This window comes from Lepus europaeus, chromosome X (genome assembly GCF_033115175.1).
Source record: "Lepus europaeus isolate LE1 chromosome X, mLepTim1.pri, whole genome shotgun sequence".
NCBI classification, from domain to species: Eukaryota; Metazoa; Chordata; class Mammalia; order Lagomorpha; family Leporidae; genus Lepus; species Lepus europaeus.
The window spans coordinates 99,245,823-99,271,896 of NC_084850.1; the positions used below are offsets into that span (position 1 = coordinate 99,245,823).

The 26,074-nt window shown below is 46.1% G+C and overlaps 1 protein-coding gene across 1 annotated transcript; it reads right to left on the reverse strand.

The window, feature by feature from the left end:
* Positions 1–20,349: 20,349 nt before the first annotated feature.
* LOC133753575 (diphosphoinositol polyphosphate phosphohydrolase 3-beta-like) lies at positions 20,350–23,642 on the reverse strand. The gene is made up of 2 exons (XM_062184276.1): positions 23,313–23,642; positions 20,350–20,436 (listed from the first exon to the last, which is right to left on the reverse strand). Exons 1-2 carry the CDS (start codon positions 23,640–23,642, stop codon positions 20,386–20,388), a joined length of 381 nt encoding a protein of 126 aa, XP_062040260.1. The 3' UTR covers positions 20,350–20,385.
* Between the last annotated feature and the right edge of the window lie 2,432 nt (positions 23,643–26,074).

Genomic DNA, 26,074 nt, shown 5'->3' on the forward strand with positions numbered 1-26,074 from the left:
CTTTCTTCCAGGGTAAATGCCATCATTCAACAGCAAGTTTTAGTTCTCCAAGGATATCAACAGATTTTCTAGGATCAACTCCTAGATCAGATAAGAGTCAGAGTTCCCCAGCCTCCAGTAGGTAGGGATGACAGCCCCAACTCAGCATGAAGAATTCCAGAAGAGCCCTTCAGTCCCTCCTATACCCCAAAAAGATTCTTCTAGGATTGTGTCTCTTAGGGGGAAGTTAAGGCAAATTTCACCTAAGGACTAATTGGGAGAACTGCGAAAAGAAAAAGCTCAGTTTAAATGGGTAAGACACGAACTGAGGAAAACCATGGCTCTAAATGCTTCAATTGCTTGATAAATTACTTGTCAAAAACTTGCAAGTTTTTTTAACGTATAGGTATGATAATGTTCACTTAGAAGCTATATGTGTAGATATGATAAATGGCCACATGGCCTGCACATCAGGTAGATAATCCCAAACTTCATTAAGGACCCTACACCCAATATCTACTTTTCCTATAAAAGATGTAGCCTCTAATGCCTTAGGGGCCTAGGTATCTGGTCTGCCGGCCCACTCCTACTCATTCAGGAGTGTAGTTTCTGTTATACTTGTCATTTGTCTGGGGCTCATCTAGTTCATTGTTTGAGGTTCAAAGAACCTGGTCCACATTTTCCTACTCGAGACTCCAGCAACGTCAGGATGTTGCATTAGCAGGAAGGTAGAATTGGGAATGGAGCTAGGACCCAAACCCAGGCTCCTTGATAGGGGATGTAAGTGTCCCAAGTAGTGTGTTTATCCCTGTACCAAATGCTTGTCCCAAGAAGAAACTTCTGAACCACATAAGGATGATGTAGATAAGGCATTAGGAGGACTGGAAAAACTGATTGCTTATTGCACAAGCCAGTCATACCCATCATACCCATCATGTGGCTGTAGAGAAAGAGCAATGAACCTGGGTAGAGGGAAGAGAACAGAACATTTTTTACTCTGGGTGGTCAAGATTGGGGAGTGACTATTAATTCATTCTCTCTCCGTGTCTGTCTGTCTGTCTGTCTGTCTCTCTCTCTCTCTCTCTCTTTCATTTCTTGTCCACAAGGCATCTGGCCAATTCAACACAGACCACTGCCACTATCCATAATGTAACTGCTGGCCAAAAAGATTCTTAATCAAAAACTTCTAAGTAACCTCCCCTCCTAATCTGCAAACTCCAGGAAGGAACAGCCTCCACTTGAAGATTCAGATTGTAGACACTGATATGATTCCTTTTAGCCTTTTCTAGTTACAACTGTATTCTATACATTTATATATGCAAGTACTTCACAAAGTTCATGGCAATGTATGGTTCTCAAAATTTCTTGTATCAAAACGAATTTTAAAAAAAGATTTATTCAGCCCTTAATGCATTCTGGTTTTGAATGAAAAGCCCACAAGAGAATTTCAGACATGGAAAGCCAAGACACTATGGCAAAAAATGTCTTACATGAAGAATCTCAGTGGGTGAGACCCCAGTGGAAAGAAGTGGTCATCAAAGAAGGAAGTACTTTTCTCTGAAGGGAGGAGAGAACTTCCACTTTGCTTATGGTCTTGTCTAAATACTGACAGAGTTTGTGGATTCAAAAGGCTTCCATAGTCTAGGCAACTCATGTCAAGAACCTTGGGTGATCACTGACATCATAGATAAGAGTATTAATTGTTAAATTAACAACAAGATTTACTAATTTCCCATGTGCACTAACTTCGCATGCAGGACCTCTGTCCTCCAACAGTTGTATTATAATTATGTCTAAGTACTTGCAAAAATGTACCATTTTTGGGTACTTCTTCAAAGTTAATTAAGTTTCTAAAAAAAAAAGAAGTGAAAATAACTTCAAGATGCAATAACTGAATACCCCTTGTCTCAAATGCTGAGGAACAGCTTTTTTTGGTTGTTTGTTTGGTTTGGATTTTTTGTGCAAATTGTTGAATTCTTAGTAGAGAGTTGGTCTTCTGTGTATAAAGTTAATTGAAAATGGATCTTAGTGGAGAATGGGACTGGGAATGGAAGAGGGAGGAGGAAGAGGGGTGGAAGTGGTGGTATTACTAAAGTTGTACTTATGAAATGCATGAAGTATGTATCGGAGCGGCAAGATGGTGGAATAGGAAGGGAGCACACTGATTGTCCGGGAAGAGACAGTTTAATAAAAGTGGAGATACTGCGGGTTCAAGGAAGAGTAGGGGAAGAAACAGCAGAGGAAACTCTTCCAGAACTAGTGATTCACAGTGGACCTGCGTGGAGAGCGTGGGAGCCCAAGTTCAGGACACCAGCAGCAGACTCAACACACCAGCGCTGGAATGCAAGTCAATGTTTGTTTCAAGACTAAGATGGTGGGACCAGTGCTGTGGTGTAGCAGGTAAGACTTCCACCTGCCGTGCTGGCTTCCCATATGGCAGCAAGTTTGAGTCCCGGCTGCTCCACTTCTGATCCAGCTCTCTGCTATGGCCTGGGAAAGCAGTGGAGGATGGCCCAAGTCCTTGGGCCCCTGTACCCACGTGGGAGACCCAGAAGAAGCTCCTGGCTCCTGGCTTCAGATTGGCCCAGCTGTGGCCATTGTGGCCATCTGGGGAGAGAACTAGCAGACAGAAGACTTCTGTCTCTCTCTCTCTCTCTGCCTCTCTGTAATTCTGCCTTTCAAATATATATATATATATATATATATATATATATATATATATATATATATATAAAGGACTAAGATGGTATCCAAAGAAGCTTATGCTCAGTGCCTACAAATGGAGGGATCATTGATACTCTACAGGAACAGGCTTAGAGCCAAGGGCAAGGGTTTTGTACAAGATGTTTGTGTGTGTGTAGTATATGTAGAGGTGAACTGGAACAATTCTTACTCAATTGTCCTCATCGATGAAAGAAGAAGGAAGTTTATGAAAGGTGCTGGGCCGTAATTATTGGGGAGAATGTGGCAGTACAGAACCATGGTTCATGTTTTGCCATCTAAATTTCCATCAAGAGCATTTGGACTTGAATTCAGAGGGTACTGCTTATTAGTTTTATAGTTTTGTATAAATCACTCACTTTCTGGACCTCAGTTTCCTCTTCTATAAAATAGGGATAAATCTGGGGCTGGCACTGTGGTGCAGTGGATTGAGCCACCACGTGTGATACTGGCATCTCACAGGAGTGCTGCTCTGCTTCTGGTGCAGCTCACCTGGGAAAGAAGTGGAAGATGGCCCAAGCATTGGGGCTCCTGCCAGTCACAGGGGAGACCCAGATAGAGTTCCAAGCTCTTGACATTGGCGTGGCCTAGTCCTGGCTCTTGCAGCCATTTGAGGAGTGAACCAGCAGATGGAAGATAACTCCGCCTTTCAAATAAATTTTAAAATGTTAACTTTATAAGAATTAATTTGATGAATAAGTGTTTATGTCTAAAAATATATCTACTTGTATATCTGTTTCTCTATATGTCCATCTAATGCCCTTACAATGGTACTTAATAAGCAATATTGGTTATTAGTGTTGGGCAAACTGTTTATGGTTATATAGTAATTCGAGTTATATCTATTATAAATGATTTGGGTTATATCTATTGTTAAGTTACTAACTAATATGGAGATGTGATCTTTTCCATATCAATAAAAGGTTCACATTGTTGGTAACAGGATGTGGTATGTATTATAAATTAAATTTGAGATTGATATGTAACACAAAAAAAATGCATGAAGTTTGTATTCCTTAAATAAAAGGTTCTTTGGGAAAAAATTGGAATGACAAAAGCATTTACTGAATAAAATATGTGCAACTCCTGAAGCTGAGAGAGCAAGCAAGCACTGAATCTTCCATCTACTACTTTACTCCCCAAATAAATGATGGCAACAGGCAGGACTGGGCCAAACTAAAACAAGGAGCCTGGAACTCCAGCTGGGTCACCCATGTGATTGATAGGGGCCCAAGTGCTTGGACTGTCTTCCTCTGCCTCCCAAGCACATTAGCTGCAAGCTGGCTGGGAAGTGGAGCAGCTGGGAATCTAACCCTGGCTCTGATGTGAGATATTGGCATCGCAGGTGGCAGCTAAATTCGTTGTGCTGCAATGCTGGCCCCTCATGTCTCTTTTGACTCCATTTTTCCACAAACTTTTTGAGGTATCCTCATATTTAACTGACTAACTACAAGTGGCTGAGGTTCTTCCCCTGGGTGGGCTCAATCATTCTACTTGGTATCATAGTCATGGGCATTCTTGTCCAATATTGTCTAAGACAAACAGAATAGATTTGGTATAAGCCCCTTTTCAGTACTGTTAATTGGAGTATTTGAGCAGTTGGTATAGTAAAGATTCTAACTCCATTTAAAAATTAGCCATGACTTCTGACAGCTTTTAAGTCTTCCCGCCTCCTCCTTCCTCATCTACTCATATCTGGACTAGCTGATAAAGAACCTGAGTGTAATTTTCTTGAGGGTGGCATGAGTTTTAAACCATGCATGCCACTGTCTATGCATAGGAACCTTAACCCTAGCCCCATCGATAATCCACAATAATAATAATAATAATAATAATAAAAACAGCAAGTCACACCAATTTCCTTGCTCTCTCAAGCCATTTTCAGGCATTCTTAGGCAGCCTATCCCCTACCTCCCCAAAAAAGCTTCATTATGAGAGTAATAACCCTTTGAATACCCTGTTGATGCGTGTGTGTAGCACTCTTATTCTCAACATGTGAACCTAATATCGAGTGAGGGTATATCTGTGTCTTCGGGGGGGCACAAATATTGGCAATGTGAACAGGGGACTCTAGATGATGATCACCACCATTGAGGGTCTTTCTTTCTCTTTGATTTGCCACCTGACTCTACCATCTGATGGAAACTATGCAATCTGAGCCGCTTCTTCCTTGCTGGCTTATCTTTTGAGCTGTCTTTCTTTGTGCTGCATTTGTTGAGTTTCCATTATAGATTTAACCAACCTAAGTTGGAAGTTTTGATAAGTAGTTGTGATTTTGAGCCTGCAGTATGGAATTGAGGCCATCTTCAAAGTAGCCCTGGGTCATTTGTCTTTGGCCTGGCTCCATATATGAGGGGACTGCAAACCATTTGTGAAAAAATGGAATTAAAAATAAGTTGACTTTGCTGTAAACATTTTTGGAAATCTGTGCATAATCTTTTCAGAATATGTATTTCTATGAGGTTTTTGAAGACCCCTTCATATGCTCATATATCTTAGAATGACTGATATGTCTCAAATGCCGCGTAAGGACTGGCTGATGCCAGGCTCAGGAAAATGACTCACTATGTGATCAATTGGTTGTGTATCTCAACTAGTGCACCTCTACACCATCCTGTAGAGAACTCAGGGAAAGGATCAGATCATCTCCAATATACACAATATTACATGATCCCTCATGTGGAGAAAGAAAACTCAGTATTTGAAGAGCAGTTACTATTTGAAGATTTGAATTGATGAATTCCACAATCCTAAAGGCAGATTGCTCTCTAGGACTATACAGAATGCCTAATCTGCTCTTTCCTATGCCTTTGCCACCAGAAAAACACCCTGATCCTGAGGGTAACAGAAGAAATTCCCAGGGCTCCCCCATGGCATACTGAGGAGCTAATTTAGACCCAACTTAAGGATAGGGTCCTTAAACCCTATGAAGTGAATATTGTCATAGGTGAAGCCCCTAGCATTAACTAAACCATTTTGAGCCTCTCTGGGAAAAGAAATGTTTAATTATATGTAGGGCAGAGAGAATTCATGCAAAGTATATGCAGTGACTGAGGGAGAGAAGAAGAGCAGGAGGTAGGAAGGGAAAAGGAGAGAATCAAATAGGAGGGAGGAAGAGAAAGAGAGAGAGGGAGGGAGAGGGAAAGTGAGAGGTTGACGTTGAGAGAGACACAGAGAGAACTGAATATGAGGGAGGGAAAAATGTGTAGATTTGACTTGGGGTAGGGTACCAGAGGGAAGGGCAGGGTCAGAGGGAAAGAGAAAGGAAGACTTGGATACAGGGGGAAGAAAAAAATGAAAACAAAGAAACAGAATTTGACTCAGTGGAAAATCCAACACATATTAAATTAATTCATACAAGAAACCTAAAAGGGGCAAGTGTTGTGATGCAGCAGGTTACACAACCACTTGGGATGTCTGCTTCCTATATTGGAGGTATCTGGTTCAAGTCCTGGCCGCTCTACTTACAATCCAGCTTCCAGCCAATACACACCGTTGGAGCCAGCAGATGATGGCCCAAGTATGCGAATCCCTTCCTCCCAATGTGGAATACCTGGATTGAGTTCCAGGCTCCTAACTTCAGCCTGCCCAGCCTTGGCTGCTGCAGGCATTTTGGGAGTGAACCAGTAGATGGAAGGTCGGTCTCTCTCTGTCTCCGTCTCTGTCTCTGTCTAACTTGGCGAGATGACAATGGAGATACAGGAACCATCTTTCCACTAATTGCTGAGGTTTCCATGACCTTATGGGGGAGAGATGTGCTCTCGCAAATGCAAGCGGTCCTTACTACGGATCACAAATCTCCACAAGCCAGCAGCTTTAATGGAGAACCTACAAGTAAGATTCACCCCCAATTCTAGGGGCCACTGCTCACCTCATAAAAAATCCAAGCCCAATCCCCATTGAATGGGAAAAAACAGGAAACATCTGGGTAGAGCAGTGGCCAATATTACAACCCAAACTTAGCATCCTTAAAGAATTGGTACAGGAACAATTGGAAAAGGGACACATAGAACCCTCCACGAGCCCTCATAACACACCCATTTTTGTGATACCAAAGAAACAGGGAAAATATAGGCTTCTACAGGATTTGAGAGCTATTAACAAAAATATAAAAAAGATGGGAACATTCCAGGCCGGCATTCCCCATCCAGGGGCCATTCCTAATGGATATCACATAGTTACCATTGATATCAAAGATTGCTTCTTTTCCATCCCCATTGCAGAGCAGGATAAGGCTTACTTTGCCTTTACAGTATGGGAGCCCAATTTCCAGCTCCCTGCAAAAAGATTCCAGTGGACAGTACTCCCACAAGGCATGAAAAATAGCCCTGCCATTTGCCAAAGATACGTTTCTCATGCGACCAGCACACTTAAAGATCAGTGCTTGGTCATACATTATATGGATGATATCTTACTTGCTCACAAGAATGCAGCAATTCTGAATGCCTGTCTAAGTGAGACAGTAAGAAATTTACAATTCCTGGGTTTGTCTATTGCCACAGAAAAAGTACAACATTTTCCTCCCTTTCAATTCTTGGGTTATCAAATCTCCTCCCATATATCTCCACTGGGCCCAAACCTAAAAGTCAAGCATAAATACTCACTTAATGAACTTCAGCAACTATGTGGCCAAATCAATTGGCTGAAGCCCTTCCTTCCCCTAACACCTGCAGAACTTAGACCGCTATACGATTTATTGACTAAAGGAAACAGCCCTTCCTCAAAAATCACATTGACACCAGCAGCCAAATCCACTATAGAAAAGATTAACACCCAGTTGTCAAATTTAAAAACCTTTAGATATGACCCTCAGGTGCTTCTATTTGCCATAACCATATCTACCTTCAAGGCCCCCTTAGGAGTTATTTGGCAACGACACGGACCACTTTTTTGGGTGCACATAGCCTGGAGCGATTGTCGTAAAATAGTAACAAAGTAGATGCCATCCTTATGATGGGACTTAAATTAAGATATTATGCCAATAAGATATTTAACACAAAGCCAGACACAGTGGTCCTACCACTATCACAATTGGAACTGTCAACATTGATGCAGAACAGCACGCTCTTTCAAACTCCAGGACAGATTGACAATCACCTGCCAGCAGACAGGCTACTCCAGACACTAAAAACCTTAGAGATAGACTATCCAAAACATGCTTTCCCTGCTAATCAACCTATACCCATGGCACCATGTGCGTTTACGGATGCCAACAAGTCACTCTTTGGAATAGTGATCAAATCTTTAACAGAAAAAGATAAGATCCATGTAGAACCCCATGGGGGATCAGTACAGTTGGGAGAAATAAAAGCAATAGTCAAGGTTCTACTCCTTAGCCAAGATGGACCAGTAAATATATTTTCGGACAGCAAATACTCAGTACAGGTAGCAAAGACGATCCCTTTTGCAATCTTTAACCCGACCAGTTAACCAATTGACCAGATGTTCACAACACTTAAAGAGCTAACTGAGAACAGAAAATACCCATGGTATATCTCACATGTAAGATCACATACTGGGTTACCTGGATTTATTTTCCAAGGCAACAGAAAGGTTGATCGTCTTATCTCCTGCAACACGGCTTCCATTGGACACTTAGAACAAGCCCGTATTTTACACCAAAAATTTCATATGTCAGCAAGCAACATAAAATTGCTTTTCCCAGAGCTAACAATGAGCCAATGCAAACACCTAGTGCACTCTTGCAAGAATTGTGCACCCCTCGCCCCATTAGGCCCACTGCAACAAGCAGGAGTGAACCCACGAGGCCTTGCTCCTAATAAACTATGGCAAGTGGACATCACCCACATTAATTCCTTTGGTAAACTTAAGTTTGTTCATGTGGTGGTAGATACTTATTCAAAGGCTGTATTTGCAACAGCCCAATCCGGAGAAAAGGCTAGTAATGTGATAAAGGCAGTTAAATCAGCCATGCTGGTCCTTGGTGTCCCCTGGACCATAAAGACTGATAACGGGCCAGCATATACATCACAGGAATTTACTTCCTTCCTGAAATCTTGGAACATACAGTCTGCTACAGGTATCCCATACAACCCACAGGGACAGGCAATTATTGAAAGAACTCATAGGATGATTAAAGATCTCTTACAAAGGCAAAAAAATAATCATATACCCTCAGACCCACAGCTTGCTTTGACTGAGGTCCTTTTCACTATCAATTTTCTTACTTTTGATTCCCAAGGGATCAGCCCAGCTTATAAACACTGGGGATCCTTTCCATCCCAGACCCCAGCCCCTATGGTTAGATGGAAAGACCCCCTGACAGGAGAATGGAAAGGACCACACCCTCTGCTAACCAAAGGTCGAGGATATGCTTGTGTCTTTCCAGAGAATGCGGAACAGCCCATTTGGGTACCAGCCAGAAACATCAAGCCTGCAACTGACAGCCAACCAGAACCAGCTGAACAAGACCAAGACTCCGCCTTGTTAGCAGACGCACCTGCCCTATCATCCTACCCTGAGAAACTGCCCAAAGCCATATCTGTTACTGTTGTGTACCCCACTAGCTCTGGTCAGCCACTCCAATGGCCCACAGCCTGTGTGCGGTCATGCCATTCCTGATAACCATTATTCCTCATTCCTACCCCTATCTGAGCAAGCAATCCTGTGGTCTCTCGATTTGAGCGCTGGTTAGTCAATGACGGGTAAGATCCCCTGGGGGACAACCTAAGACAGGCACAGCTGCGTACGGAGACCACATGGAAACGGGGTCAACAATGGTATGGCCAAGAATCATGCCACCCGTTGCTCAAAAAATAAACGAAAAGGGGGAAATGTAGTGGAATGAGAAGGCCATGCCAAGGTGGCCACTGGCAAGCGAGCGTCAGTTAGTCAGGAATGGCTTTGAAACCCACCTGGCTTTGGAAACTGCCTAGCAACAGGCTGTGATTGGATGGCTCTGGAAACTGCCTGGCGACAGGCTGTGATTGGATGGATTTGAAACTGCCTGGCGACAGGCTGTGATTGGATGGCTCTGGAAACTGCCTGGCAACAGGCTGTGATTGGATGGATTTGAAACTGCCTGGCGACAGGCTGTGATTGGATGGCTGTGGAAACTGCCTGGCAACAGGCTGTGATTGGTTGGGGTATAGACCGCCCCTTGACCAGATTGGCTGGTCTTGGCTATATAAGCTGTTGTACCAACTGTAATAAACGAGTCTGCCGGCTGCTCGCCTCAAGCCTGCTTTCACCCGACTCCCGGGGTCTGTGTGTTGACTCCGCGCCTCTTGCCCCCACCACGCTGCTCCTCTCAGAAACGAACCCACTGCAACATTGTGGAGAAATCAACGGCAACATCTATCTATCTCCATCTCTCCATTTCAAATAAATAATTATTAATAAAAAGTAAAGGGGCACTGACTGGCTTTTATGTTTCTAAAGCATGAGTATTGAATTAAAATTTAACATCTGTAGAATGCAAAACTTCAATGTCTCACTATTGGGAATCAGGTTACAATTATACCTGAGTGTCCCACTAAAAGTGTACCTACTATAATGGTTACTTTTATAAATCAGTTTTGAAGGTATTGTTGGATGACACTGACTTTTTTTTAAAGATTTATTTATTTATTTATTTTGAAAGGCAGAGTTATAGAAAGGCAGAGGGAGAGAGAGAGGTCTTCCATCTGCTGGAGCTGAGCCCACCAGGAGCCAGGAGCTTCTTCCAGGTCTCCCATATGAGTGCAGGGCCCAAGGACTTGAGCCATTTTCCAGTGCTTTCCCAGGTCATAGCAGAGAGCTGGATCCAAAGTGGAGCAGCCAGGACCCAAGCCAGTGTCCATATGGGATGCTGGCACTACAGGCAGCAGCTTTGCCTGCTGTGCCACAGGGCTGGAGACATTGACTTTTAAAATCGGGATACACAGCAGACTCATAGAATGGCAGATGTCCTAAACAGCACTCTGGCCTCAGAATCAGCCCTTAAGGCATTCGGATCCAGCTAAAAAGTCCATGAGAGTTTTGCAGGCATGGAAAGCCAAGACACTCTGGCAAAAAAAAAAAAAAAAAAAAAAAACACACACACACACACAAACCTAAATGAAAGATCTCTGCAAATGAGATCCCAGTGGAAAGAACGGGCCATCAAAGAAGGAGGTACCTTTCTCTGAAGGGAGGAAAGAACTTCCCACTTTGACTATGACCTCATCTAAATAAGATAGGAGTCAGCGAACTCCAAAGGCTTCCATAGCCTTGGCAACTCATGACAAGAGCCTGGGGAGATTACTGACGCCATAAACAAGAGCATCAATTTGTTAAGTCAACAACAGGAGTCACTGTGCACTTACTCCTCATGTAGGATCTCTGTCCTTAATGTGTTGTTCAATGTGAATTAATGCTATAACTAGTACTCAAACAGTATTTTACACTTTGTGTTTCTGTGTGGGTGCAAACTGTTGAAATCTTTACTTAATATATACTAAATCGATCTTCTGTATATAAAGATAATTGAAAATGAATCTTAATGCGAATGGAATGGGAGAGGGAGCGGGAGATGGGAGGGTTGCGGGTGGGAGGGAAGTTATGGGGGGGGGGAGCCATTGTAATCCATAAGCTGTACTTTGGAAATTTACATTTATTAAATAAAAGTTAAAACAAAAAAGGAAATGCAACATAGGCTCTCCTGGGTTCCTGGGATGCTGGCCCACACTGCAGACTGGGGACTCCACAATCTCATGAACCAAATGAATTTCCTCTTTATATACATATCCTATGGGTTCTGTTACTCTGGAGAACCCTAATACACACGTAAGCGTGCATAAACTTGGGAAAGTTTCTGAGCATAAAATAGAGAACAAACATGTGTTCCTTACCTTAACCATCATAATATTGTCTTGACTAAATTCCCCAAAGTTATAGCACCCGTTGCCCTAAAATCTTATAGTTGTAATCTGTTAAATATGTAGTAGTTGTAATTAGTTAAAATTAGGTTATGTCCTTGGCATTCCCAAGCTGACTTGAAGAAATGAGATCCCATAGTAAACCTTCCCCAATATTTATACTTAAAATACATCCCAGGGTAAATTGAAACTAAGATTTCAAGGATTGAAGACCATTACATTAGACCCATTTAGAGAAGGGGGTGATCGTACCCACTGCTTTTCCATTATTTAACAGTGTCCTTTGGCCTGTTCTTAAACTTGGAAAGAATGAACGAGACTTATTTTTTAAATTTAATTTATTTGAGAGACAGAGAAATCTCCCATCCACTAGTTCACTCCCCCAAATTCCCACAATGGGAGGGACTTGGCAAGTTGAAGCTGGGAACTGAGAACTCAATTCTGGTCTCCCTCATGAGTGGCAGGGACCCAGATACTTGAGCCACCACCTTCTGCTTCCCAGGTTGCTGATTAGCAGAATCAGGAACTGGGAGTGATGCTGGGGCTTGAATCCAGAGACTCCAACATGGGATGTGGGCCTCCTAAGTAAAGGCTTAACAGCTACACCAAACAGCCACTCAAATGAGACTTATTGATGGATGTCCACAGCCTTAAAACCATGGTTCCACTCACTAGGTTCCCAAGACCTGATATCATAGTACTGTGGAAAATTACTGACTCTGCCCATAATCAGAAACTGATAAATGTTCTGCTAATGAAGATTTGGTTAAGGCACCATTTAGTTCCTATTTCAACAGTCTCTCAGCTCCAGTTCTCCTTTCCCTCTGAAGAAAGGATGACACAGTCTTATCTGGCCACTCAGATGGTGCCTCAGCAGCTCTGGCATCTCACATAACCTTTGCAGGCAAGACTTTAATTGCATCTACCTTTCTTTGGGAGCACAGAGGTGACATTACATTGGTGATAGCCTCCTCTTTTTTATAGAAAGCTTTTAATAAATATAAATTTCATAAGTACAACTTTTGGATTATAACTGTTCTTCCCCCCATACCCGCCTTCCCACCCCAACCATCCCATTCTTCATTAAGATTCATTTTTAATTATCTTTATATACAGAAGATCAACTCTATACTAAGTAAAGATTTCAACAGTTTGCACCCACACAGATATACAAAGTATAGAGTACTGTTTGAAGACTAGTTTTACCGTTAATTCTCATAGTACAACACATTAAGGACAGAGGTTCTACATAGGGAGCAAGTGCACAGTGACTCCTGTTGTTGATTTAACAATTGGCACTCTTACTGCTCTAGCCCAGGAGAAGATAGTTTAAAAAAAAGTGGAGATAGTGTAGTCTCAGGAAAGAGTTAGGGAAAAAATGGCAGAGGATAGCCTCCTCTAAGGGGATTCCTGGGAAACATTCATTCAGAACCTATAAATACTTAAAACGAAGCTCACAAAAATGGTGTGCCATTGTCAGCACATAGTGCAGGAACTTACCATCTTCTTTATATTCCTGAAAACTATTTGGTAAACTGAGGATGGCTTGAAATTTATCTGGCAAACTGAGTATGAACTTGACCCTCTCAAAGAACTGCCAGCCGCTGACCCTCTTAGCACCCATAACATGAAAAAAAAAGAAGCCATCTTGTAGGCCGTCTTGGGTTCTGGGGCCAAAATATTCCTCATTTACAAATTTTGTTTTGGCTCATTTATGCTGTTACTGGCAAACGGGCCCACCTAAAATGGGGTTCCCTCATAGCAAAAGGCTCTAGGACTTTTTCAAGTTTCAATACTATAGGCACTGCTATTGGAGCCTCCCCAAGAATCCTGCACTGCAGAGGCCATATCAACTCCTCTCATGCCTCTTGGTGCTTCTGCACCACCATGATGGACACCAGTTTTCTGTGGTCTTCTGATGCAAGAATTTCCCTCTCAGGCTTCATGCTGTATGTCACTAGAGTGGCAGTGGCTGGCCACATAGAGGAGTCTCCCAGAAATAGCTTCATAAGCCCTCAGCTTATGACCCTCCAATTCCAGCTCACCACGTATGTCTTGGGTCTTAGAAGCAGCACTGTAAAAAACTCATCACTCTCACCAAAACCTCTTTACTATAGATTGGAGCCAAACCTAGGCCCCCTGTCATATCAGACTTGCAGATAGGGAAGGCCTCCTGTGTCCTGAGTTCTTTGCCAGAAGCCATGGTTCTTGATGAGGTCACACCTTTCCCACAGTCCTTGTCTACCCAGGGGCCACTGTAGGGTCAAGTGAATGAAGAACAATGGGAGCTGGTGCAATTTAAGGATACACTGTCAGAATCATATGTGATAGAGTTCAGTAGCATATTGTTACTTTTCATCTGATACCCAGGATGTCAATGATAAGAGATTGAAACCAAGATTCAGCACAATTGGTCAAACTTCAAGCTAGCATCTTAGCAATCTATGCCCTAGCCAACAACTGGCTCCCTCAATAAATATTTGGACCTTAGTCCATTGTCTAGTTTGTCTGGTTGTCTAGTTTGGTCAATGGCAGCAACATAGGTCCCTTATTCAGTTGTTCCTTTTTGAGGACAGGTGTCAAAATATATCAATAGCACACACACCATTACATATACTAAAACTATAATACAAAGACTTAAGACATTCCTGGTTGCCTTGAGATTTCCAGAAGTTGTTGGTTCTGACCAAGACATTCCTTTCATTTCTCAGGGCTCCAGAACAAGACACTGGTGAAAGTTTTACCTTCCCTACTTCCTTACTTGGTTTAAATTCAATTAAAGAAACAAGGTGCATTTTCAATGTCTAGCATCGGGGGTAATTTGTACTAGTCTTTCTTTAAATTGATGTTTGATTGTTGACAGCATTTAAGCCTCACCCCACTCTCTTCCCCTCCACTCCTACATCTGGGCAAGCTAAATATACCCTGAGTTCTTTCTCCTTTAACATCAGAAGGAGTTTCGTGCAAGCCCTAACTACATATTGGAACCCTCACCTTGGCTCCAATAAGTACTCCAAGTCACTCTCCTTTCCTTTCTTTCTGAAAACATTTTCAGATCAGCTTTGGAAGCCTGCCCTGCTCTCTCTCTCTCTCTCTCTCTCTCAAAAAAAAAAAAAAAAAAAAAAAAAAAAAAAAAAAAACAACAACAACAAAAAAAAAAAACACCTCTCTGGAATAAACCTTCGAATATCCTGATGATGTATATGTGGCATCATCAGCCTTGTTAATATGAACAAAATTCTGTGTGGAGATCTATATCTTCTATGTCTATATCTTCAGAGTGGCCACAACAGGTGCTATGTGTTTATAAATGAACTCTTAGTTGAATGCCTGCGAGTAGAGATACAGGACAGTGGTTCCTCCATGGTGCCTGGTACCTTGCCTGTATGCAGGCAGGCTTGGACTGCAGCTAATTGGAGTCCTGGTTAAGTGCTTTGTGATCCTTCCAGAACACGAGGAGGTAGGACACTACAAGGACCTGCTCTGTGGCCCTCTGTCAGTCACTTCCTTATCTCCCCTTGGAGGCTATTATGAGCCAGTTTCTTACCACCTACCAGTTTCTGATGAAATCTGGCGCTTTTTGTCCTGTGTTCTTCAGCACAGAGCTGCAGAACATAAAGCCACGCATCTACAGTGCACAACTGGCTTCGCAGCAATGGAGAATCCCACAATGCACATTGTAGCCATGCAACCTCTTGTGTTGGCAGCTTTCCGATTATGTGCAACAAGCACCTAGAAAGTTGGCCGCTTTGGCCCATTCTATACACGAATTAAGTACTAAACTGTCTCAATGTAACAGTGACTCCCAATATCATTATTAGTGAAATCAGTCACCCATTGAGTTCATTACCATATAGTTCTGATTGGTGTGTATTTCCTTTTACCCATAAACTTCTGACAGAGCAGTTAAAATGCTGCTGGGCATGTTGGCATCTCATATCACAGTACCTGGGTTTGAGTCCTGGCTATGCTCTCCATTCCAGCTTTCTGATTCATGTGCACCCTTTAAAGGAGCAAAGGATGGCTCAAAGTAGTTGGGTCCTGTCACCCACATGGAGACCTAGATTGAGTTCATGACTCCTGGCTTCAGCCTGGCCCAGCCTTGGCTGTTGTGGGCATTTAGGGGAGTGAACCACTGGATGAGAGATTTCTCTGCCTTTCAAACCAAATATATTTTTTTAAAAAATACATAATATAATTAGTGTATCTTTATCCACGCAACTGTTCTTACACTGAATAAATACTGAAGACTTACCATGCCCTTCAATCATTTATACTTAGGAAACCCTTAGTGAATTATCAAATGCAGCGGTGTGACCAGTTTGGTACCCAAGGGAATATAACATAGCTTTATGAAACTAAGAATTTAAGAATACACAAGGGGTCTTCAAAACTTTCCTGGAAATGCATCATATAAAAACTATACATGCATCTCAAAAATTGTCTGCAGCAAAATAAACAATATTCAATTCCATGTTTTCACAAATTTTTAAAAGTACAGTTGTATTGATACTGGAAGATTCTAAAAAACAACACATGACTTATAGACAAAATACTCTTCCAAATAAACTTGATCAAATATCACAGTCTTATGGTATTTCATTTTTTAATATTTTCCAGTAAACAAATATGATTAAATAACAGCGATGTGTTTTTGACAAGGAGAAGTGATAATCCGTTTTAAAATAACCACGTGAATGCCTGTGGGCACCATGTTACAGGTTCTCTTTGACTCTGGAAACATACAATCCAGTCATGTTCCCGAGCCAGACAACCTCAGGGTCTGGATAGCAGAGACAATCTGGCTAGTAAGTATAATTGTAGTAAATAGCCATGCAGTAACAAAGCAATACAGGTACCTGGGAATAACAATGTACATCTTACCCAAGGAGATCAAGAAGGCCTTCTCAGAGGCAGTGATTTACAAAGCCATAGACTACAGTTATCCCCCTTTTACAGATGAGGAAACTGAAGATCACTGAGGTAAAGTAGCTTGACAGAGGCCAAGCAGCCGCTGGTAAACAAGTTTTCAGCTTCAGCCTATTGGCTGAACCAAAATTACTGTTGGTTTTAATGTACCAACGCTACCTACAGTTCCCATGGCTCTGCTTGCCACCATATTAAAAAGAAAATAATCTGCTAGGACCAGTGTTGTGGTGCAGCATATTAAGTGCCACTTGCAATGCTGGCATCCCATATAGGAGCACTGGTTCAAGTCCCAACTATGGGGCTGGCATTGTGGCATAGCAGCTAAAGCTGCCACCTGAGATGCACTCCATATGGGCAACAGCTCATGTCCTGGCTGCTCCATTCTTAACCCAGCTCCCTGATAATGGCCTGGGAAAGGCAGCAGAAGCAAGCCCAAGTGTTTGGGCCCCTGTCACCCATGTGGGATACCCGGATGAAGCTCCTGGCCTGAGCCCGGCTCAGTGCTGGCCATTGCAGTCATCTGGGGGATTGTACCAGCAACCAGAAGATCTCTGTCTCTCCTTCTATCTCCACAGCTCTTTCTAACTAAATCTTTAAAATCTAGTTGTTGTTTTTTTAAGTCTCAGCTACTCGATTTCTGGTCCAGCTCCCTGCTATTGCCCCTAGGAAATCAGCAGATAATGGACCAAGTACTTGGACCCCTGCCACCCATGTGGACCAAGTACCTGGCTTTTGGCTTCAGCCTGGACCAGACCTGGCTGTTAAGGCCATTTAGGGAGTAAACTAACAGATGGAAGATCTGTCTCTCCCTTTCCGTTGTTCTGGCTTTTAAATAAATACAGAGAATAGATAGATGATAGATAAATAGATAATAATTTTTATTTTTAAATGTTTAATTTTTAATTAGTTATTCACAGAATCAATGTGCTCCTTCTTAACCCACAAAGAAGTCAGGACAGATTCCTTGTGTGTTAATGTACAGCTTTACCAACTAACAGCTAAAAGATTTTAGCTTTTACAGTATTTATGGCCAGTCCAGAACTGACAGTTTCTGCTGTGAAATACAACATGGATCACTTGCAGTCAGGAATGTTAATTATTGTGCAACTAACAAGTCTATAGGTATTATTCCTCTAAAAACCTATTCAAAAATGGCCTTGCAAGTGTAGTTCACATTGATGTATTCTATGGTGTATAAAGAACTTGGAAGAGAGGAGCTGGTAGGCTCCAAACACCAAGAAATAATAAGGAAATGCAAAGACTAGTTACCTGGTTTGATTGGTTTATGCTATGTACTGAAATACTGCACATGTAACCCCCATAATAATGCATGAGTATTGCACGTTACACAAAAAGCAATAAAAAATTACCTTATGTGGTTTTTATAGAACTTCATGAATTGGATCCTTGGAGACTCCAGCCCTTAGATTTTTCACAATGACATCAGCTGCACTTTAGGTATTGTGAAAACCCCTGCCTATTGTACAATGGTTAGAAATATTTAAATTTTCCTATTTTTTGAAATCAGGCATGAAATATTTTCATTTTGAACAAACATACACAAATTGGGCATATTTATGGATACCATATAATGTTAAAACATCCATTTTAAATGGATATTTAATGATGGTTAAATATCCACTTCCTCATAATTTTCCTATTTCAATGGGTCAAATTAAAAGAAAAAACTTTGGGGTAGTCTAGCACAGTGGTTCGGATGCCACTTGAGATTGCCACATCCCATGTTGGAGTGCAGGGGTTCAAGCCCTGACTCTGCTCCTGATTTCAGGTTCTTGCTAATGAAGACCCTGGGAGGCAGTAGATGATGGCTTAAATAGTTGGGCCCCGCCATCCACGTGGGAGACCTGGATAGTTATCATCTTCTGGCTCAGTTCTGCCTGTTGTAGGCATTTGAGGACTAAACCAGAGGATGGGAGATCTCTGTGTCTCTCTGCCTCTCAATTCAATTGGGATTGGTGCTGTGGCATAACAGGTAAAGCTGCAGCCTGCAGTGTGGGTAACCCATATGAGTGCCAGTTCAACTTCCAGCTCCTTCACTTCTTATCCAGCTCATTGCTAATGTGCCTGGGAAAGCAATGGAAAACGAACCAAGTGTTTGGGCCCCTGCACTCACGTGGGAGACCCAGAAGAAGCTCCTGGCTTCAGCCTAGCCCAGCCATGGCCATTGTGGCCTTTTGGGGAGTCAACCAGAGGATGTGTAGTGTGTGCTTCCTCTCTGCCTCTAACTGTACCTTTCAAATAAACAAATACATAAATATTTAAAAATAAAAACCTCCTAACATTGGTCTGTAGCAAGGGAACCACTACTTCAGGTTATATCTTTTTGGGCATTTGATGTCTTGGGACAGAAGTGGTACTCCAACATTTTAAAATCATCTAAAATTTTTCCTTTTCTTTGTTTCCTCTTTATAAATATAGCTTTAGGCCGGCTCCGTGGCTTAACAGGCTAATCCTTCGCCTTGCGGTGCCAGCACACTGGGTTCTAGTCCCGGTTGGGGCGCTGGATTCTATCCCGGTTGCCCCTCTTCCAGGCCAGCTCTCTGCTATGGCCCAGGAAGGCAGTGGAGGATGGCCCAAGTGCTTGGGCCCTGCACCCGCATGGGAGACCAGGAGAAGCACCTGGCTCCTGCCTTCGGATCAGCGCGATGCACCAGCTGCAGCGGCCATTGGAGGGTGAACCAACGGCAGAAAGGAGGACCTTTCTCTCTGTCTCTCTCTCACTATCCACTCTGCCTGTCAAAAAAAAAGTTTAAAAATAAATAAATAAATAAATATAGCTTTAATTAGAAGAACTTCAATAATTATTTCATTAACCTTTTATTGTGGAAAATGTCAAACATACAAAAGTAGAGATGAAGATATGTAATGGACTTTTAAACCATCTCCCAGCTTTAACAATTACCAAGGCCAATCTTGTTGCAGTGGTATCTCCAATTTACTCAACATCAGACTTCTTATTTTGAAGCAAATCTCAGACATATAATTTCAAATGTAAACAGTTGAGAATGTAGATAAGGAATCTTGTTTCCAACACAACCACAATACCAAAATGATCCAGTAAATGTTCAAATTATTTTGATTGTCTTATAAATGCATTAATTTTACAGTGTATTCAAATAAGGATACAAATAAGATCCACATATTAGTTATGTCTCTCAAGTCTCTTTTAATTTGTAGAGTCATCTTCTTTCATTCTTGCAATTTATTTACTGAAGAAACTGGGTGACTTGTCCTGTAGAGTTTCCTGCAGTCTGGATTCTGCTGATCTCATCTTTGTGGTGTACTGTAAGATGTTTCTTGGTCCCCTGAATTTTCTAGGGATTAGAATTACATCTAGAGGCATGATCAAATTTAGGCATAAAATTCTGGCAGCTACATTTCATAGGTGGTATAGTATACTACCATCAGGAGGCAGATAACATGAGAGTGAGAATTTTTGCTATTATCTCACAGCTGCATTAAAACAGCTGTGTGACACCCGATATACAAAAGCCACATATATGCTAGATAGATTAGAAGGCGAATGCTTTACCATTCAATGTCATTACAAAATATTAACTGTTTAAACAAATTTTCAGTGATATCTACCGTATTTCAAGCAGTGTCTTGTAGGCAAGATAGTATCAAAAGGCTAAGGAAACAGTTCCTTGCATTGAGGGTCATATAATCTGAAGAGAAACACAGACAAATTATAAAAGCACAAAAAAAGGCCACAAGTGCCAAGTTAGCATTCTGTATAGATACAGTGATAGTGCAAGAACCTGCAGAAGAGCAATCATACTAGAAAAGGAAGAAATGTCCGAAAGCAGAGGGTGAGCTGAGTCCTTGGCAGTGGAAAGAGCTCACCTGTGCTTCATAATTCCATCCACCATTGGGTTCACATACTTGATTCTTTCAAAGTAAATCTGAACAACTCTATGTCATTCACCTAAAAACAAAACAATAGGATTTTATTGGTTGATTGGTTCCTCTAGGCAACAAATACTTATCGAGGACCCAACTATGGTTCATCAGTGAGTTCTCACTGGAAAAAGCCTTCACTGAGATTTCCAATTCAGTTTCACTATGAGGCCAGATGCTTGCCTGAGGTCATCACAGACTGTCCCAGGTACATTATGAAGCTGAGAAATCAGAAACATACTGGCAGCAGATAACTTCTAATCTTTGGATCAATGACCAATGTCTCCAAATTCTGGCCACAGTTTTAGGCTCTGAGGATATGGGTAGGATTATTTTACTGCCTGTTCTTGCAGCTTCTGTTCTTACTGATATGTCTAAATACAAAAATGTTGTAATCTTTACAATTCTCTCAAACGAAGGCATACAAAAATTTTTTTAAAAAAATTATAGTTACCCCTCACCAATCAGTTACTTATTTTAATAGTGATTTGATCAGTAGAACACGTTTCTCAGAAAATATTCTATGTCCAGGGCAAATTCTGTATCAAATATACCAAAATGCCTTAATTTCATCATGATAGCTTTTTTTTAAGGATAGGAGTAGGCACTTGTCCCATGTGGAAAACATCAGCGTGTTAAAAACAATCTCAACACAAATTTCCACTTCAGGTGTGAAGTCTTAAATATCTTTGATAAGTGCACTGATTTTGGGGGGAAGGGGTATGAGCAATGCTCAGCCACACATTGTTACTGCAATTATCACAGTAATGACTCCATAGAAAGGAAATCCCAATGGCACATCAACATTTTAGAGGATGGAGGCCACAGACATCAGATACCCCCATCTCAACGCCTGTAGCCTGACATTTTTGGATTACCTGGCTGGTTGAGCACTTTCATTTTTTTTTCTCTAGACTGGACTCAAGAAATAAATTCAACAAGAACTTAAAAATGATTCTTCTGAAAATATATTTTCTATTTTACTTATCCTTTTCACAATACTACCTTTTGTTAACTACATGTATTTTAGACACATTTATACATGGCAAAGATCTTTAAAAACATTGGCACCAAAGATAAAAACAGGTAATGATATTCAATTCTGCTGTATTCTTTTTTAAAGCTAGCTTGTAGAATAACAAAATAGTTAAATTACAGTTCTCATCCCCTTAGTTTGCAGAGTACTTTTAAGGCATTAAAATTATATGTAGAAAACGTCTTCCACCATATTCTCTTCACAAACTAGGCTTTTTCCCCAACCACGATGGGAGAACATATGTTCCAGAAGAGCATCTAGGAAATCAAAAATTTTGTAATTCACAGTGCATAATCATGACCCGAAAACGCTGGCTGAGCAACCCACGACAATGTTTAATCGCTAATGTTTAAGAGATAGACATAGTAGAGGTTGCCATGAAAATTAGGAATGGCCTTTCCACCACTAACACTGTCTTCAGAAAGCAGGATTCCCCCATGCCTGCTTTGGACACGGCTGGGGAACAGGTGGGAACGGGGCTGGTTCCGGAAGACAGGCACCTGTCTTTTAGCCGGGATTCCTGAGGACAAGCAAGTAGAAGGCAGGCGAAACAGCTGTGAGGCTGGCACCTGGAAAAGTTTGTCCCGTGAATGGAGACGTTCAGCGCCCACCTCTAGCAGAAGACGCGCAGGTGCCCTAGCGGAGTGACGAGTGCGAACAGGTGGATCTCCAGGGAGCCACCTCCCTGTGCTCACCAGGGGAGGCCCTTCGCGCGCGTCCCGGGCAGGCAGGGGAAGGGGAAGGGGAAGGGGAAGCGGACCGCCCTGCCGCCCGGGAAGGCAGCGCACCGGCCCTGCTCGCCGAACCGGGCCGCCAGGGCGAGAACCGCGGCGCGCAGGGGGCGGCCGAGCGGACGGCAGCCGTCTCCCCGCGGGCTGGGGCAGGGTCCCCGGCCAGACGGGTGGGAGGCAAGCCGGGCGGCGGTCCCGCGGGACGGTCCCCGCCGAACCTGGCCACCGGCGGTGCAGACTGCACCTTCAGCAGCTGGGAGAGCATCTAGAGCTCACTGCACAAAGACGCTACTGGAAAGGGCATGGGAGCCGAGAGCATGGCCAGTGCCACGGCAGAAACCGCGGCGGAGCGCAGAAGCAGCGCCAGAGGCCACATTTCCTACGTCTGTTCGGCTTTCAGTTCCCAGCCGCTCTTCGGAAGCAAGTCCCCGCAGGGCAGGGCAGGGCAGGGCTGGCTGACGGGGAAGAAGGCTGCGGGAGAGAGCACAGTTTCAGGGGGACACCGCCGCGGCGGCGAGCCGCGGCACCCCAAGGCCTCGGCCAGGACGCAAAGCCCGGGGCCGGCATCCCCGCCGCTGCGCGCCCATCTCTGCCGAACGGGCCCCACGCGCCCCCGACCCCACCCACGCCCCCGGGCCCGCGGGGCAGGGCGAGCCGCCGAGTCCGGCGCCCGGAGCCCGAGCCCGCGCGCGCCAGGCGCCCCCGCGACGCTGCCCGGCGCGGCGAGCCGCGAGCGCGTCCGCCAGCGTCCGAGAGCCGGGCCAGCGGGCCGGGGACGGCGCCCGGCCGGCGAGACCGCCCGCAGGCGCGACTGCCAGGTCCGCCGGGGGAACAAAAGGAGCCGCGCTGCCCCGCGGGAGCGCACATGGCAGCAGAGGTGCCCCCGGCCGCGGGCAGCGCCGCGCAGGGCAGGGGCCGGGCGGGCGGGCGGGCGGCGCGCGGTACCTACTGGGGCTCGCCGGCCGGCGGCGGCGGGGGCGGCGGGGGCGGCGGCGCCGCGGCCACGGGGCTGTCGTGCGTCGGGGAGCCGCCCAGCTTGAGCTTCTCCAGGTACTCGGCGTGCACCGGCTTGTGGCACTGCAGCACCTTGATGGCATCCTCCACTTTGAACCACTCGCGCTTCCTGCCGATGCTCACCGAGTCCTCCCAGTCCTCCAGCAGCTCGGTGACCGTCAGCACATACACGTAGGTTCGGTGCTTGCGGGCCTGGTTCTGCTCGAAGACGCCCAGCAGCCGGCCCAACTTGCCCCTGACGCCCGCCTCCTCGAACACCTCGCGCACGGCCGCGCCGCACGGCTCCTCCTCGGGCTCCATGCCGCCGCCCGGCACGATCCAGCGGTCGGGGTGGCGGCTGCTGCTCACGAGCAGCACCTCGTCCTCGCGCTCGCTGCGGAAGCACAGGCACGCGGCGCGCTGCTTGAAGCCCTCGGGGTCGTAGGTCCGCGTCTGGTTCGGCTTGCACTTCATCCTGCCGCCGCCGGGGAGCCCAGGGGCCGGGAGAGGAGGAGCCGCGGCGAGGGCCTGGCGGAGAGTGGCGTCCGAGCCGCGAGCCCGCAGCTTAAGGCAAGCCGAGGCGGGGGCGGGCGCGGAGGCGGGCGCGGGGCGGGGGCGAGCGGCCGCGTCACTCGGCCGGCCAGCCGGGCGCGCGCCGAGGGTCCCGAGCCCCGCCGCCGGGCTGGGGTGGGGGCGGGGGTGGGCGTGGGCGCGGGGCGGCGCCGCCGCCACTGCCGCCGCCGCCGCCGCCTGTCTCCCTATGCCCGCCGCGTCCCCGCGCGCCTCGCCCGCTCGCCCGGCCGGCACGGGGTGAGCGAGGGGAAGCGCACTCGCGTGCGCGCTCCGGGCCCCGCTCGCGTGCGCGTTCCCGCCGGCGGGCGAGGGGCGGGGGCGGGGGTCTCCGGGCTCCCGTGGAGCGCGACGCCTCCGGCCCACTGCGCAGGCGCCCCGCACCCCGGGCGCCGGGAACCCGCTTCCCGCACGGCCGAAGCCGGCGCGTGCTGACCGCTCCCCGCTGTCCCCACCTGTGCCGTGGAGCCTGGCGCGGCGCGGCGGGCCGGGCACTTCTCGGCCACACGCCCGGCGCCTGGCACCGGACACGCAAAGCTTTGGCCGCGGGTCGGGGTCGGGGTCGGGGTCGAGGACGTCGTCGTCGCCCTGGGCCCGTGGGCGCCCGCGGCACGGGGCCGGGCGCTGGCTGGCGTGTGGGCAGGCCGGGTGTCGTCCCGCGGACAGCGGGAACCCTGGCAGAGCAGTGTGTGGTCTGTGCTGACTCACGTCATGCAGTTTGCTTTCTTCAACAGGTCCTCCACCTTGCCAGGTGGCGTGGCATGGCCCCCAGCCGAGCGCTCGCCGCCCCCGGGCGTCGTCTCACCTCGCCGCTCTGGTGCGCGGGGGCCCCTCAGTGAGCCCCCGGCCTGCGTGTGTCAGCCCCTGGCTCTTGGGGTCACAGCCACCTGCCCGCTGCAGAACCCGCGCAGCCAGCGCGCCCTGAGCTCCCCGCAGCCCCCTCCCGGCGCTTTCTCCCTGGGGAGCCCGGCTAGGGTCGGGGAGACCCGCGTGCGGGTTCTCCCCCGGGTCCACGGCTCCTTTTATCAAGCCTCTCCCCGGCACGCAGTCCTGGCTGGCCTCTGCAGGCGCTGGGGTGCTGGCCAAGGAATGGCACCCACACCACGGGTTAGCAACTAGAGCGGGCCCCTCCGCTTTTTCTGTCGTCTAGCTGGTGGCCTGTGGAATGCTCGCCCTGGGCAGGAGACCCGTGCTGTCCGCCTCATGTCCGCCACACTGCTCCTAAGCACCCAGGTCCCTTTCAGTGACGCTGAGTCCCTATCAGCCCAGGAGGGGACAGTGAGAAGTGACACCACCCCCACCACCACCACCCCCCCCCCCCCCGCCATGACGGGATCCCTGGGCTTAGGGGAAAGGGAAGTGGGAGGTGGTTTCCCAATCCAGGTGCCCTCTGCAGGTAGCGATGGGGTCAGTTTCCCAGGATCGCACGGACCCCATTTATACCGAGTCACTGATAAAGACAGTCGTGTCGCAAGGGTAGCAGGTACCTGAGCATGAGCGGCACCCATGGCAAGAAATGGGACAGAGTAGCAACAAGCCATCCAGATAACGCTGCTAATGACCGCCTTTAAACCTGTGTCAGTGAGCAGAGAGCTCTGGAAGGAAGTCACCCCGGGATTCAAAACCAATTAGGCACGTGCAGCCGGCAGGCTGTGCACCTCAGTGTTCTCATGCTCAGACACAAGCCAAGGATGCCGAACAGTGGGGACAATTCCCTTACTGTCATCCTTGGGGCCGAGATGCCTGTGGTCACCAACAGCAGGAAGCAGCGGCTGAAAGGCACTTCACCAAGGGTCACCGGGCTGGGAAGAGAAGCAGGTCTCTCACAGTGGGAAGGAGACAATACTGCCATTGCTCAAACATAGTTATAGGTCTGTGGGAAGTACCCGAGGAAGAGGTACAAATAAACCCCTGGAAATGGAAGGCTGTTAATTAAACAGCAACAGTGTTCGGGCGAAGCAGCACATGCAGAAGGCCAATGGCACATCCGTCCCATTGAGTTTGTCCGTGTCGTCCACCAGAAAACAAAATACCAAGGGATCCTCAAAATTCTAGTAGCAAGTAGTAGCAGGAATAACTGAACTGCTACGCAGAGCCCCACAGGGTGATGCAGAAACCAAGAGGCACTCTGGCAAAGGCGAAAGACTGGGCGCACGTGTGTGAGTGTGGAGAGTGGTCCAACCGGACCCCAGGCCACCCCAAGTCGGCTTCACTCGGCTGGCTCTATCTCCCCATCTCCCCAGATGGGCCGTCTTCTAGTTCATTCCAGCACGGACACTGCATCATGCCTACCCTGCTCTGCCTGTGCTGGGCTGTGTTTGAGACAGGGAAGCCGA